The sequence below is a fragment of the Narcine bancroftii genome, chromosome 4 (assembly GCF_036971445.1).
Source record: "Narcine bancroftii isolate sNarBan1 chromosome 4, sNarBan1.hap1, whole genome shotgun sequence".
Lineage (NCBI taxonomy): Eukaryota > Metazoa > Chordata > Chondrichthyes > Torpediniformes > Narcinidae > Narcine > Narcine bancroftii.
The window spans coordinates 287374951-287391998 of NC_091472.1; the positions used below are offsets into that span (position 1 = coordinate 287374951).

General features: G+C 38.5%; 1 protein-coding gene across 1 annotated transcript in view; it reads right to left on the reverse strand.

Moving 5' to 3' along the window:
* LOC138762471 (retinol dehydrogenase 7-like) overlaps window positions 1-17048 on the reverse strand; it is a 41975-nt gene that overhangs the window by 8066 nt on the left and 16861 nt on the right. The window contains exons 2-3 of the mRNA XM_069936228.1: window positions 7589-7829; window positions 1410-1740 (exon numbers count right to left, since the gene is read on the reverse strand). Coding sequence (XP_069792329.1) covers window positions 1410-1740; window positions 7589-7829 — 572 coding nt within the window. The remainder of the gene's footprint in view (window positions 1-1409; window positions 1741-7588; window positions 7830-17048) is intronic.

The following is a 17048-nucleotide window of genomic DNA, read 5'->3' on the forward strand; positions in this document are numbered from 1 at the left end:
AGAGCTGGATCACATGGCCAAGAGGACTGACATTATTTAGCAGCAAAAAAGGAATTTGTTCACACATTTGTTGCTGATCATTATGACCTAGAGCTTCCCCCCTAAACTCACATTCTACCTTAAGCAATCCCTATGCCATAGGTACTCTCTGATTAGTACAGGATTGCTTAAGACAGGGGTTCCCAACCTGGGGTACATGTACCCCCAGTGGTACCTTTGCACTTTTCAGAGGGTACGTTGGGTCTGAGAGAATAACCACTACTGTACAATACATGGTGTGGTAATCTGCAGTCAGATTGCACAATGTTGTGGTTTTTTTTAATCTTTAATTTTTAGGGGTACACAGAGACCTCTAAAAATGCCCAAGGGAATGAGTGGGAAGGGAAGGTTGAGAATCTTTGCTCTAGACCCAATAGTTGCTGAAATATTTTGCTTGAGGAAAATTGTCAATGGCTCATTTCCTTTGGAGTTATAAAACCATGCACATAACGAATCAATGAGGTACAATTAAAACGGCGGTTTTCAAACTTTTTCTTTCCACTCACGTACCACTTTAAGTAATCCCTTACTAATCACAGAGCACTATATGGCATATGGATTGCTTAAGGTGGAAGGTGAGTGGAAAGAAAAAGTTTGAAAACCACTGATCTACTCCATGTGTGTTATGCAGTCAAGGAGCCTTCATAAAAGGAAGAAATAACTTTCAATACATTTATTTTAAATATATCTTACCATTTTATTTTATATTTTATGAAATTGCAAAACTGTATTTAATCACTAAAAATTGCTTCAGAACTGGTTTTTCATTTCTGATTTTATTGCTCTCTTAAAAGGATATGTAATCACTGAAGAGAAAGGGTCAAAAATTCTTTTATTATTGTTGCATTCACAAGTTAGCTGGAACTTTGGAAACAGTGATGTCCTGTACTTGTGAATCAGCAGGCCAGGAAACAAAAATTCCACATGAGAGTTCATCGTTAAAAACCAGGTATGTGTGGATCGCTTCATTTAGTTTGTAAACTAAGAGTTGAATGCTTCAAGGCAACTCGTATCCATCTTCTCAAAATAATGAATGGTTAATGAATACTAGCCTTGGAAGTCATTTGAGAAAAGAACACCTTAATGGTGACATTCTGATCTTCATCAATTATTCTTCATTCAGGAAATTAATATTATGGTCAAAGATTTAAAATGTGCTCTGAAATCCATTCTGTAAAATGCATGCCTCCGCGTCCAGTGAGGCAATCTAGAACCAGCTAGGTTCATTTTAAATATTAACCTTAACTAAAAGATCTCATCTATCCCATTGTCGAAATGAGTTTTAAAAAGAAACACCACAGAAAAAGATCGGCAGACCCTGTAAATTGAAAAATAGAGAACAGCAATAGGTTTTTATCTAATTCTCTTACCTTGGTCTCCAACTTCTTTTTGCACAAATTCCACTGCTTTCTGAATGTTATCCTGGTTGGTTACATTCAGCCTAACTGTCTTCATTTTGGGTGAGCAGTCTGCCTTTAGTTCCTCTGCTCCACTTGCTGTGAAACATGCAGCAATGACATTAAATCCTCGTTTGTCAAGTTGCTTCGCCAATAAGTTCCCAAATCCAGTGTCACATCCAGTAATGAATACATATTTCTCCTGGATATTTTTGAGTCGAAAGTTGTCTCTAATTAACCAGCAAAGGGAGAAGAGGATAACGATTCCCAGAACTGATGACTGAAGTGGAGATGTTTGGAACACCTAACAGAAGCACAAGAATGTGTCATGTATTGTTAATCTATGGATCATTACTTTTTAAAATCTTTAATTATTAGAGAAAATGCATTATCTGTAAAAATGCAGAGTCAACCTGAATATCTAGATTTCATATTTTATCATTATAAAAAAAATATTAAAGTCATCATGAAGACCTTTTATATACTATATATTAATGACCAAGAAAAAAAATTAGAAAAGAAGAAAGACAAATGGAAAGAGAAAGAAATAAATATAAAGGGAAAGAAAGAACTAAAAAGAGAAACAGAAAAGCAGGCTAGAAAAGGAAATTAAAAAAGAGAAAACAAGAGGGAAATAAAGAGAAAACAGGAATAATAAAAGGGAAAAAAATAAAAATAAAAATACGAGAAAGGATAAAGAGAAAAGTAAAGAAAATGATAGAATGAGGCAGAGAGCAAGTGAAGAAAGAAAAAAAGAGCAAGAAATTGAGAGAGAATGTGAAAGAGTGAAATAAATGAAGAACTAACCAACTTGCTTGCACAATCTCATTTCTTTGATGATCTCAGAACATCCCAAAGCTCCTGAATCCATCAGAATGTATAATTACACAATATTCAGAGATATGGGATGGCAACAGCACCAGATTGGTTGTGAGATAATGTAGTGTCCTCTTATGCACTATAGTCAATGAAGGTGTCTGGTTGATTGGGGACTGGTTAGTTAGACAAGTGGTTAGGAGGTTCTGTGGATCAAAGCTCCTGGGTGGTATGTTGCCTCCCAGGTGCCAGGGTCAGGAATGTCTCTGATCAGGTTCACAGGATTCTGGAGGGGAAGGACAAACAGCCGGATGCTGTGGTCCATGTGGAGACCCATGACATGGATAGGAGAAGAGATGAGGTCCTGAAGAGGGAATATAGGGAGTTAGGAAGGAAGTTAAAAAGCAGGACCTCAGAGGTGGTGATCTCAAGATTGCTGCCAAAGAGGGTAGGAACACAAAGATGTGGTAGATGATGGTGCAGGGGTTCAGATTTGTGGATCATTGGGAACTTATCTGGGGAAAGTTTGAGCTGTGCAAAAAGAATGTGCTACACCTGAACTGGAGGAGGACCAATATCTTGGTGGGCAGGGTTTAAACTAGTTTGGCAGAGGGGTGGGAATCAGAATGTGAGGGCAGAGATTAGGGTAGAAGGACAAAAGCGTGATGCTATGTGCTCTGAGTTGGAAAGTAAGGACAGGTAGGAGACAAAACATAAAGGCAGCCAGTTAAAGGGTTTGAAATGTGTCTGTTCCAATGCTAGGAGTATTAGGAATAAAGGGGATGAACTTAGAGTATGGATCAGTACATGAAATTATGATTTTGTGGCTGTTACTGAAACTTGGCTGGTGGAAGGGCAAGATTGGTTGATGCAGGTATCTGGATTTAGGTGTTTTAAAAAGAATAAGATGGGAGGTAGAAAAGGGGATGGGGGAGTAGCATTACTGGTCAGGGATCATATCATAGCTACAGAAAGGGAGGATACTGCAGCGGGAGTGTCCATTGAGACAGTGTGGGTGAAAGTCAGAAATAGGAAGGGAGCAGTTGAGGGCTTATCTAAGAGAGAAATTAGGACCAGAAATGATTTTAAAAGACTGATTAAATTTGGAAAAAAATTATGATTGATGGAATGATTAAAAAGTTTATTTCAATTGCATATATATTATTACAAGAACAGACGCCGAAAGTAGGTTTGTTCAACTCAAAAGAAAAATGCGAACAATATTTAGAGATCACCAAAGAATAAGAAGATTGGCAAATTTTGTGTAAAGAAGTTATGGCAAATACTATTAATGTAAGATATAGATTACTTTTTAATAATTTTTTTTACATCCTTAGAAATTAAATAGATGGAGATCGAATTTATCGGATCAATGTTTTAGATGTGAAATAGAAATTGGAACCTTTTTTCATTCTATGTGGTCTTGTACAAAGATTAATACTTTTCGGGTTTCTATTCATAAGCTTTTACAACAGATAATGCGGGTGAATTAAGGAGAACCCCAAGGCATTCTATGCGTATGTAAAGAAGAGGATGGCGAGAATGAAGGTGGGGTCACTAAAGGATAAGGGAGGCAACATGTGCCTGGAGGCAGAGGAAGTTACCATGAATGAATGCTGTGCATCAGTTTTCACAAGAGAAAAGGATCTTGATTGTGGTGAGGTCAAAATTGAACAGGCCTGTGTGCTGGACAATGTAGAGATTAAGGAAGCAGAAGTGTTGGATCTTCTTAAAAACATCAAGATTGATGAGTCCCCAGGGCCAGACGTGATATACCCCAGGCTGCAGTGGGAAATAGAAGAGATTGCTGGGGCAGTACCTATGATCTTTGAATCCTCTTTGACTGCAGAGGAGGTGTCGGAGGACTGGAGAATAGCAAATGTAGACCCCTAGTTTAAAAAGGTAATAGGGAGAATCCTGGGAATTATAGATCAGTGAGTTTTACATCAGTGGTGTGGAAACTAATGGAGAGGATTCTTAAGGATAGGATCTATGAGCAGTTGAAGAAGTGCAGTCTACTCAAGGATAGTCAGCATGACTTTGTGAAGGGAAGGTCATCCCTTGTGAGTCTAATTGAGTTTTTTGAGGAGGTAACAAAATAAATTGATGAGAGTAGGGTGGTAGATTTTGTCTGCATGGATTTAGCAAGGCATTTGACAATGTACCCTACAAGAGACTCATCCAGAAAGTCATCAGTCATGGGATCAGTGAAATTTGGCAGTGTGGGTAAATAATTGGCTTGTAGGAAGAAAGCAGAAAGTAGTAGTGGAAGGAAAATATTCTGCTTGGAGGTCGGTGACAAGTGGAGTGCTGCAAAGATCTGTTCTGGAACCCATGCTCTTTGTGATTTTTATAAATGACCTGAATGAAGAGACGATAGGATAGGTCAGTAAGTTTGCGGATGACACAAAGGTTGGAGGAGTTGTGGAAGGAGCTGAAGGTTGTCAAAGGTTACAAGAGGATATAGACAGGATGCAGAGTTGGGCAGAAAAGTGGCAGATGGATTTCAATTTGGATAAGTGTGAGGTGATGCATTTTGGAAGGACAAACCAGAAGGCTGAGTACAGGGTTAATGCTCATTTACTTAAGAGTGTGGATGAACAGAGGTACCTTGGGGTTCAAATCCATACATCCCTCAAGGTCACCACACAGATTGATAGGATAGTTAAGAAGGCCTGCGGGATGCTGGGATTCATTAATAGAGGGATTGAGTTCAGGAGTAGAGAGTTCATGTTAGAACTCTACAAATCTTTGATAAGACCTCACTTAGAGTATTGTGTTCAGTTCTGGTGACCTCGTTATAGGAAGTGGAAGCTATGGAAAGGGTTCAGAGGACATTTATCAGGATGTTGACTGAATTGGGAAACCAGGTTAGCAGAACTGGGACTTTTTACTAGAGAGGCATAGATAGGGTGGATAGCCAGTGCCTGTTTCCTAGGGCAGGAACAGCAAACACCAGAGGACATGTGCAAAATTAAGGGAGGGATGTTTACGGTTAAGTTTTTTACACAGAGTTGTGGGAGCATGGAATGCCTTGGCAGAGATGGTGGTGGTGGTGGCTGAAACACTGGGACATTTTAGAGACTCTTAGACATGTGGATGAAAGAAAAATAGAGGGTTATGGTGTAGGGTGGGTTTAGTATTTTTTTTAGCAAGGAATATATGGGTCAGCACAGCATTGAGGGCCAAAGGGCCTGTACAGTGCTATATGTTCTATATTCTATTCCTAATCTGGAATGGATGACTTTTCAAAATCAATATCAATCCATAGAATGAAGAGTGTAATGCAAGAGAACAAACTAAATCCAATGTAAAATCTTCTTACACTTAGGTTAGAGCAAGCCTACTAAGGCTGGTGCAAGTTTCATGTAGATGGGACAAAGTGAATCCAAATAATTGATCGCAGACTAAATAAGGACTCATAGCCAGGCTAAATTTGGGCAAGGAAACATTTTCCTGAATGTTACATTTTTACCTTCCATGTGTGATAATGAACCAGCAGTCCTCCATGGTGAAAATAAAAGAAATTGTGAAAGTGGACAGAATATACTCTGGGTAGGGGGCTTAAAACATCTCCTACAGCAAGAGTGGCTTGGTGGCAATGTTTGTGACCAAACTAGCAGAGTCTTGATACAGCTGCCAGATTATATCAGTTGTAGATTGCGAGGGAACCAACAGAAAAGATAAACAAACTCATCCCCACTGATCTACCTGAGGAAGAGAAAGAGGCCACTGTGTCCACGATAGCAAGATTACAGAACGTACTCTCTCTTCGATGGTGCCTATGTCCAAAATCAAGAGTGACTTTGTAAAACCAACACCAACGATACTGTTCAACCATCTGTAATGGTGGCTGTGAACCCATTAGTTTGTCGTAGATGTGCAATGTACCAAAATACTGGAGAAACTCAGCAGGTCACATAGCATCTAGAAGAAGTAAATGGTAACCAATGTTTTGGACCTAATCCCTTCTTCAAGTTATGAGCAGACACTCGAACAGAGAGATAGATGGAGGGGGGAGGAGACGAGGGAAGAAGGAGCAGGGGGAGGAGCACAGGCCAACAAGCAAGAGCTCATAGGTGGATACTGGTGGGATGGTAGAAGAGAAAAGGCTGAGAAGTAATGAGGGAGAGGGCAGCTCTCTGATAGAAGAAGGAAGGGGTGGGTAGCTGGAGTATAGGAGAAAAATGAATAGGGAAAGAGAGAAGGTTGGGGCAGGGGACAGGATACCAGTCATAAATCTCAACCTGTGGGAAGAAGCTATTTCTCAGTCTTGCAGTCCTGATTTTGATGATCCTTTACTTTCTTCCAGATGGAAGGTCAAAGATGGTGGGTGGAAAGGGTCCTAAAAAATTATTAGAACTCTATTTGATGTCATCATTAGAGGAAAGGGAGACCCCAGCGATCTTCTCGGCTGATTTGATGATTCTCTGTATTGACTTCCAGTCCAATGTCTGCCCCTACCACACGAGGAGAAGTCAGACAGGACACTCTCAAATGTGCTTCTGTAAAATGGGGGATGGTAATCATGACCTCCTCATCCTCTTTAGAAAGCATAGGCCTGCTGTGCCATCTTGACTAATAAGGCAGAGTTGTGGGTCCAGGATAGGCCATCCTTTATATCCACACCAAGGAACTTTATGCTCTCCATTCTGTCCACGACGAACTGGTTGATATGTAATGAAGAGTGTTCGGCCTTTGTCCTCCTGAAATGCACAATCATCTCCTTTGTCTTGTCAATGTTGAGACCCAGATTGTTGTTCCCGCACCTTTTTACAAGCCACTCAAACTCCTATCCATAAGCTGACTCTTCATTGTTGCCAATGAGGCCTGGTAATGTTGTATCATCCACAATTTGATCACTCTGTTAGAACTGAATCTGGCAATGCACTCATGGGTCAGCAGCATGAACAGTGGGGTGAAGACACAGCCCTGAGATGCGCCAGTGCTCAACATAAGGGGACTTGAGATTTTGCTGCTGACCTGATCATTCTAGATTTAGGGAGCATAGGTTTGAGGAGAGAGGAGAGAGATTTAGGAGGGACTGTCAGGCAATCTTTTAGTCAGAGGGTGATCCATATCTGGGATGCGCTGCCAGAAGAAAATGTAGAAGTGGACACATTAACAAAGTTCAAAAAAATATTTGGACATACTGATAGACAGGAAGTGCTTGGAAGGATACAGACCAAATGCAGGCAAATGGGACTAGCCGAGAATGCCAATATGAACTAGTTAGGCTAAAGTTCCTGTTCATTGCTGTGTGACTCCATAGGCATTTTTATGGTGTAACGTCACCTTGAAGGCGACTCAACGAAAAGAAAAAAAGTTGAACTTACCTTTTTTATGGGGAAGGCCTTTAAGGCGGATCCAGTGTTCTTTCTCACTGAGCAGCGTTGGGAGCCATCTTCCAGAGCTGAGGCAGGCAGGGCGAGTGGTGCAGTTGCGTCACCCGTCGCCATGATGTCATCCATATGCACCAAGAATAGAAAGTGGCCTGTACCCAAAATGGTGACGGAAGAGCATGTAAGAGCGTTGGTGGAGATCTGCTCAAGCAGTCTTAGGACCTGGGCAGATCTCCTGCACAACATGATTAGCTATATTAAATTTTTAAAAACCTGCACCTGGGTTGCAGGCTGAGGACATCATTGAGACGTTATTAGCCCATCTCTTTGCAGCCTCTTCAGAGGCATTGCCTTCATTCAGGTGGTGGAGCGGCCTCACTCCACCCCTAACTCTGTTCCCACCCTCCAGACGGATTGGCTTTCACCTCCTGAATTTGCCCTTGGAGCTTTCATCAGGGTAAATTAAGTGATGTAAAGGCAGAGAATATCTGCCTTTATATTTGTTTTTTATTACCATAAAAAGGCCTTAGATTCTATTCTACCATGTAAAGTCTGACATCTTCAAGATCCTGGGCCTCAATGACCAGAAACTCAGCTGGACCAGCTATAGAAATTCTGTGGCCTCAAGATTCCTTTATTGTTGCGTAATATTACGAGATTTTCTTTTGCTTGCAGTAAGGCAGATAAAGCGGCGCGATTAATATTGCCCAGTGCCCACTTACACAAGAGAAAGAAAAGTAAGAGAGAGCCCCTTCAGTCTGTGGATTTGCCTCCAGCGCTCCCGTAGCTGGTTCAGCCGCACAGACCTCTGTTCGATTCATTGACAACCTGAGCTCCAGATCCAAACCTCTGTACGATCAGTAAACCTTCAGTGCTCAAGGCTTTTCAGGAGCCCTTCTTGCTCTCAGCACACTCTCAAATCCATGATTCAATACCTTATTCCCATGAGCCAGTCTCCAGCATCACACAGCCCATGCCTGCATGGGAATTTAATTCGTCTAAAGTACTGTGGCGGAAGGGTTATAAATTTGCTTTTCGATATCCTGCTTTTTTAAAAGTCTTTTATCGTAACTTTCAATCTCAATTTTTTTGAGAATGATCATGATGCATTAATTTTTGCTAATTTGTTACCGGATTTACGAGGACATGGAAGAGTTTCGCCACCTTCATCTAAAAAGAGGGCAAATGGAAATGGAAATTGGCAGAATGGGAAAAATGGAAAAAATGGAAAGAAAGAGGTTTTAACACAAAGTCTTATTGACATTGAAGATCCGGAACAATCATTGGGAATGGAGTCATTGTGTTGAATATATTTACAGTACTGGATTGTATTGATGTGAATTATGTATTTCTGGCTGAGGGGGGCTGGGGGTGTATAGCACTGAAATCTTTGACAGTCATCTGTCACTAGTGGGGTTTACCACACCCAGTTTTTTTATGGCATTACTACCTTTGGGTAGTTTATTTTTGGGGGGATAATTAAAAAATTTTTAATATATACTTACTTTTTTAAAAAAATATTTAGAGGAGGGAGAGTGGTTTTAACTTACTAGAAGGGGTGCGATATTTTGTAGTAAATGAGTTTATAAGGATGTCTAATTTGAAATTTGCAACTTTTAATGTTCAGGGGTTAAATAATCCGATTAAGCAAAAGCGAGTTTTGGCTTATATCAAGAAAGTGAAAATTGATATTGCCTTTTTACAAGAAGCACATTTGACAGAAAAAGAACATTTGAAATTGATGAGAGATTGGGTTGGACATGTGTTTTTTCTTCATTTAATTCTAAGGCAATGGGTGTAGCAATTTTAATTCATAAGAATTTGTCTTTTGAGTTGCAAACTATGCAAGGGAATGCTGAAAGGGTTTTAAAGGTGAATTGTAAATTTTTTACAGAATCTTGGGCTTTGCTTAATGTTTATGCACCTAACATGGATGATGAGTGTTTTATTTCAGATACTTTTTTGTTATTAAATCAAGCTAATGAAAATATTTTAGTTGGGGAAGATTTTAATTGTGTCTTGGATCCTTTGTTGGATAGATCCCCAAAAAGTATAAAAAAATCAAAGATGGTGATACAAATTGGGGCCTTGATGAAGGATTTAAATTTGGTGGATATTTGGAGAAGGGTTAATCCTACAGAGAAGGATTTTTCTTTTTACTCGTCTCAACATGATTCATTTTCTAGAATAGATTTTTTTTAGTATCGGCACATTTACAAGGAAGGTTATTACAGGTAGAATATAAAAGCAGGGTTTTATCAGATCATTCTTTATTAATTTTTTTCTTATGTAAGTTCAGAAGTGGTACGTTCATCTTATAGATGGAGATTTAACACAATGTTGTTAAAAAAAAGTTCGTTATCCTTGTTAAAGAACAGATTACTTTTTTTTGTCTGAAAATGCTAATTCAGTAAATATTTGTTTTGTGTTACAGGATGCATTAAAAGCTTATTTAAGAGGACAGATTATTAGCTATACCACTAAAGTTAAGAAGCAGTATATGGCAGAAAGTTTAGAATTAGAAAATCAAATTGATGAATTGGAGAAGGAATTTCAGAAGGAAGTGACAGAAGATTTTAAAAATGGCTTTGACTAAATTGAAATTGCATTATAATACATTGCAGACTTATCAATGAATGTTATATATTGAATGTTTAATTAATTGATCTAAGCAGCATTATTATGAGTTGGGTGAGCGGGCACATAAGGTACTCACATGGCAATTAAAGAAGGAGCAAGTTTCACGGATTATTAATGCTGTAAAAAGAATTCAGCAGTTACCTATAAACCTCAGGAAATTAATTACTAGTTTTATTTATTTTATAAAAATTTAAATACTTCTGATGGGAAACAGGATAGTGGTTCCATTGATTCTTATTTATCTAAGTTAACATAACCAGCATTAGAAGAGGAGGATGTTATGGATCTGGAAGCTCCGTTTACAGAATTAGAGATTAAGGCAGCTGTGTTGGAAATGCCCAATGGGAAGTCACCAGGTGACAACGGGTTTTTGGCGGAATTTTATAAACTTTTTATGAAGATTTATCTTCGGTGTTTGAGGAGGTATTACAACAAGTGACTGAACAGCAAGAATTACCAGAATCTTGCTCTAGTGCTTTAAATTACTGTAATCCCAAAAAAAGATAGAGACCTGTTGAAAGTGTCTTCATATAGACCTATTTCTTTATTGAATGTTGATTATAAAATAATAGCTAAAGTGTTAGCAAATCGACTTGCTAAGTATTTACCTAATTTGATACATGTTGATCAAACAGGTTTTTATTAAAAATAGAAATGGTTCAGATAATATTCTTCGATTGATTAGTTTGGTCAATGCATATCGACAGCAGCCCAATCATCCAATGGTGGTTGCGCTTGACGCGGAAAAAGCCTTTGATAGGGTTGAATGGGATTGATTATTTAAAGTATTGGAGAAGTTTAAATTTGGCCCTTTTTTTATTGGTTGGGTTAAAGCTTTATATATGAACCCGACTGCTAGGGTGGTGACAAATGGTCAACTTTCATCATTGTTTAAGTTGACGTGTTCAACTCGACAAGGTTGTCCATTGTCACCAGCACTGTTTGCATTGGCTATTGAACCGTTAGCTCAAACAATAAGGCAGAATGAACAGATAAGAGGGATGAGAGTCATGGATTAAGATTCATTTATTTGCAGATGATGTTTTGATATATTTAACAAACCCAGAACAATCATTGCCACATTTGTCGGAATGTTTATTACAATGTGGAACATTATCTGGATATAAAGTTAACTGGGTCAAGAGTGAAATTTTGCCAATCGGAGAAGGAGATTATTCAGAGTATAAAAATATTACAAAACTGAAATGCTCTGATAAAATTAAATATTTAGGAATAATTGTAAATACTGAGTATCAATCTTTATACAAGTTAAATTATGTTCCATTATTAAAAAAAGATTAAAGCAGATTTAATTAAGTGGAAAGATCTTCCATTAACTTTAATTGGTCAAGCTAACTGTATTAAGATGAATATTTTTTCCTCGTATTCAATATTTATTTCGATCAATACGGTGTTCTCTTTCAAAGAGTTTCTTTCAGGATTTAAATAAAATTATGAGAGAATTTTTATGGAAAGGTAGACTACCACGGGTAGCATTATATAAACTTACTTGGAAATATGCGTTAGGTGGCTTCAATTACCTCATTTTCAAAATTATTATGAAGCAGCCCAGTTGAAATTTATTAGTAGACTGATGGATTTGGACCAGCCCCCGAGTTGGGCTCAAGTTGAGATGGCTTGTATTTCTGAAATTGAGGTGTATCAATTTATATTTTGGTGGAATGTAAATTTGTTGAGGGAATATAATATGCCAATATTAAAACATCTATTAAAACTATGGATTAAAAAAAGAGATTTTAGGGTCAAAAGGTAAATTGACAATTTTAACTCCATTATATGATAATCAGCTAATTTCTTTTTCAATGTTTAATAGTCATTTAAAGGTATAAAAACATTGCAGGATTGTTTTGTAGAAGGACATTTTCTTTCTTTTAATCAATTGAAAGAGCATTTTGAAATTGCTGAAAATTCTTTATTTGTTTATTATCAATTTCGAGCTTTGGTGAAAAATATGTATGGTAGAGAGATGATTTTACGTGTATTGATGGAATTCAAGTCTTTGATTTCTTCTATACCAAAAAGGGGTTATATTTCTGTTATGTACCAATTATTACAAGACAATATGGATAAGTCGGAATGGGAGAAGTCTAAGCTTCAATGGGAAAATGATTTAGCTTTTGTTTTTCCTGAAGACTATTGGGCAGATACATGTCATGATAGTGTTACTAAATTGATGAATGTGGGGTATGGAAAGGTTAATTATAATTTTCTACATCAGTTGTATTTAACCCCAGAGAAATTGAAAAAATATGGTTTTAGTAATTCAGATTCTTGTTTTAGATGTGGTGTATGTACTGGAACTTTTTTACATGCTGTTTGGACTTGTGTGTATGTACAACCATTCTGGGATGAAATTAAGTTAATTTTGGAAAAATTATATAATTTTAAGTTACCATTAGATCCATCTATTTATTTAATGGGTTATATGATTCCTTTAAGGGGATTAGCTTTGGATAAATTTCAAATTGCATTTATATATTTAGCATTGTCTGTAGCTCGAAAATGTGCAGCAAGTACATGGAAAGATAATATAGTGATTAATATAATGTGATGGCAAAATGAATTGAAAGCTTATATTGTTATGGAAAAAAATTACGTATCTGCATGACAATTATTCTTTTTTTGCTAATAAGTGGTTACCATATTTGGAATATATGCATTTATATATTCCAAATTATATATAAATTTTGATTTATTATATACTTTTAGTTTCTGTTTATATATATTTTTAACTCTCCTTAAGAGAGCTGGCTGATGGGGTGGGGATTTGATTCATTTTTTGTTTTTTTCTTATTATTTTTTTCTTTCTTTTTAAAATTTTATATATATATTCATATAAAATTCTCTTTATGGAATGTGTTCTGTATTACTATTAATGATTCTTCAAATAAATAAAGTTTAATTTTTAAAAAGCCTGTGCGTATCTTTCAGCTGCTGAGCCCATCTCGCTGATCCGCCACCATGGTCACGGTCCTGCAGGGTCATCACTTTTGCTTGTCCATCTTAATGGGGGGGGGGGAGACTGTTTCTGATGCCCTGCAAATGTCCATTGTTCCCTAGAGTCTGCAGCCTATCATGGCTGCTGCCGACACAGGTGTCACCATCTTGGGACAGACGGCGGTTGCAGGTTTTTAATTAAAAATACTGTTGGCTCCTTTAACAGGCTCTTTAAAGTCTGTACAGAGCTGACAGCATTATGTGGGCAGTTGGACCCTGCAGAGCAGTACTGTGTCCCCTCTCCCCGCTCACCTGGGTCCAGGCCAGTGGCAGTTCTGCCATTACAGCAGCCCCAGCAGTGCTGCCATTTAATTGAAGTGCTCATAAGAGGCTAAGTATTCTGTGAGAGATGACTCACCTTTTGAGAGGCCAAAGCTAACCATGTGAGCCAAGGGTGTGACAGAAACAGCCTGCAGCTCCAGAGCCAGTTAAGAAATTCAAGGTCATTATAAACAAAGCTGCTCAACTGACTGACACATTATCCAGCCTAATATTGATTTCTCTGTTATGAATTCATTCCGATTACAATGTGTGCCATCTACAAAACACACTGCAGTTTAAATCTTTTCAACCCACAACCAAGGGCAAAGACATGGACTTCAGGCACCAAGGAGCACCACAACTCCTTCATTGTTATGCATAGTCAGAACTTGGAAATCAGTCGCTTTTAATTAATTGTCACTGCATTTAAATCCTGAGTTGTTCCATCTGGCAGCATTGTGGGAGTTCTTTTGCCATGCAGACTGCTACAGTTCAGGAAGGTGGCTCACCATCACCACCCCATTCTCAAATGTAATTAGGGCCAGGGAATAAATGCTGGCTTGACATTTGTATATATTGCATACCTTGTCATTGGGCTCAGGTCTGAAACATTGGTTATTTATATTTGCTTTAAAGAATACTGCGTGACCTCCTGAGTTTCTCCAGCACTTTTGGGTATTAAACTACGATTACAGCATCTGCATTTTCTTGTTTAACTTTGTATGTATTCGGGTCCTTGAAGAATATTTTCCAAATATTCCACTAATTTCTGCAGTTCTTTACTTCATACTGCAGCCTCTCCCTGTCTTACAACCTATGCGACTTAAGACCATCTATACATACAAATGAAAAAAAACTGTATAATTTTTTTTAATGAAGAAAATAAATATATGTATATATAAAAATAACGCTTGGTTATTCAATGCTAATGGCTGAGAGCGTACAATAGTGACCATCAGACAATATCCCGGCATTCAGTACATTACAGCATATCTTTCAGTTCTCAAGATAAAAGAATGCTGTACAGGTATAGCGGGCTGTTGGGAGAAGGTGGGGCAATGTTATCAGTGTGGGGACTGAAAGCAGGCTGTTGGGAGAGCGCGGAGTAGTGGGGTCAGTGTGGGAACTGGTAGCTGGCTATTGGGAGAGTGCGGGGCAGTGGGGTCAGTGTGGGGACTGATAGCAGGTTGCTGGGGGAGTGCAGGCAGTGGGATCAGTGTGGCGACTGATAGTAGGCTGTTGAGAGAGCACGGGGCAGTGGGATCAGAGTGGGTAGGGACTGATATTATGGGGACTTATGTCCATTTTGAGATACGACTGGTTGGGGAATAGCTGTATATTTATTGAGAAAGTAATCCAAACTTTAAAAGATCCTCAAATTGTGTATATTTATTGAGTATTCCTCCTTTATTTCTGTCATATAAATTTATTTGACTATTTCTAAATATCCAAATTCAGTAGCCTGTCCTTAAGACCTAAAAACCTACTGATTTGAGAGACCATTGGAAGTAGAAATTAGTGTCCAGATTTTTTTTATTTCTGAAGAACAAATTTAAATTATACTATGATTGGGTTATTAAAAATAACCCTTGGAGGCACACAGATACTTGAATCCGAAGCAAAATAAAACTGCTGGGGTGTCTCAGTTGATCAAGTAGCATCCCTAGGGGGAGGTAACTGTTGACATTTCAGGTCAACACCTTGCATCAGGAGTGAGAATGAAGAGAGAGGACATTCCAGTGAGAAGTGGAGAGGGGAAGGGATGAGACAGGTGCTGGTAAGAAATGGGTGGATTGAGGAGGGATGAGAGATGATGGGAAGTGGCAGACCGATGGAGGAGGGGAAGGGTAGAGTTGGGAGGCAGATGCATGTGGGTGATAGGTGGAAGGAAAAAGAGGGCAGATGGAGTCTGGTGGAGGGAGGGTGGGGTGAAGGTGGCGACAACAACTGGGGAGTGATAAAAGATGACATAAAGGCTACAACTGCTGGAATCTGAAAAGTAAGGAAAGTGATCATGGGAACCATTCAGGAAGAGGTGAAAGGCAAATGGAAAGAGAGAGAGATGTGATTAGGCTATTTTATGTTTATATCAATGGGTTGCAGACTACCCACGCAGGATACAAGGAGTTGTTCTTGTATTTTATGTTGGGCCTTACTATGTCAGAATGGGAAGGGGAGTTGAAATGGTATGCTGCAAGGCACTCAAGATAGCTATTGTACACAGAGTGCAAACAGTTCCTAGTCTGCACTTGGTCTTGCTGATGCAGAGGCTACATTGGGAGCATCAAATGCAGTAGATGAAGTCAATGGAGGAACACATGAATCTTTTCCTCACTAGGAAGGGCAGTTTAAGTCCTTTACAGGTTATCCTCCTAGTGAATCCAGTATTGTAACTTAAAAATCTATTCAAATATACTAGTACTCCCCAACATGTCTATGTTCCATTCTTCCATTCTAGATGACTGGTCGTATTTCAGAATGGACATATTTCAGAGAATTGCCCTACCTGTGATGATGAAGAGTAAAACAATCGATTTCCTTCCGTTCTCTATCTCCGAATCCTTCTCATTTTCTCTGAGGCTGCGGACCCTGAGCACCCTGCTGACTCTACTGGCCTCTAAAATCTGTCTGACCATCAGAATATTGAACAACAGCATTTAAAAATGGGACAAAAGGAGTTAAACTGCGATGAAATATCTCAACATGATGGCCACCAAGGCCAGCTCTCGTGAGAGGTTGGCCACCAGCCACCATGGCTACCACTATAGATAGGCCTGATTTTCACTGAAATCATGTAAGTTTTATATTTGTTCTTTATTTTTTTTTAATTTTGGTCTCACGTGTGGATGGACATAAGTCGCATAGGTAGCAAGTCGAATAGTATCTGTATAACATTTTCGTGCCCTGAAAGGTACAGTGCCTTAAGACAGTCTTCTTGTTGTTTATCTCCTGTATTTGTGATAATAGGCAATTTAATTGTAATTTAACACTTCACACAAAAGCACCACAAACCACATAATTGTGTTCCACCACAATCAGTTTGAAGAATTGATTTATATAACCATATAACCATTTACGGAGCGGAAACAGGCCATGTTGGCCTTTCGAGTTCACACCGGTTCACTGATTTTGTGCGCCCTCTTCAGGCATTGGTCCCGGTAGATCTTCATTCAATAACGATGGGTGAATTCAATGCAGGTGGAATCAGTCATAGAAATGTTTGTGAAACGTGCAGTTCAATACTTCTGGGCACATTCAATACAGGGTCAACTAGTCCGAGAAATGTTTGTGAAACGCATCTTGATTGATTTTATCTATCAGTATCCAACCACCAGATGTCAAACTAACATGTTTAAATTCTGAATTCATTCCATGTACTCCTTTCAATTGGTGGGAAGAAAATTGAATTAATAACACATTAAGAAACTAACCTGTAGGATATATTCCAAAACATCTTCTATTTTGGTAGTTTCCTGATAATAAAACAAGACGACATTAAGTTGAATTTTTTCTATAAAGGATCAGTGAAATTCAA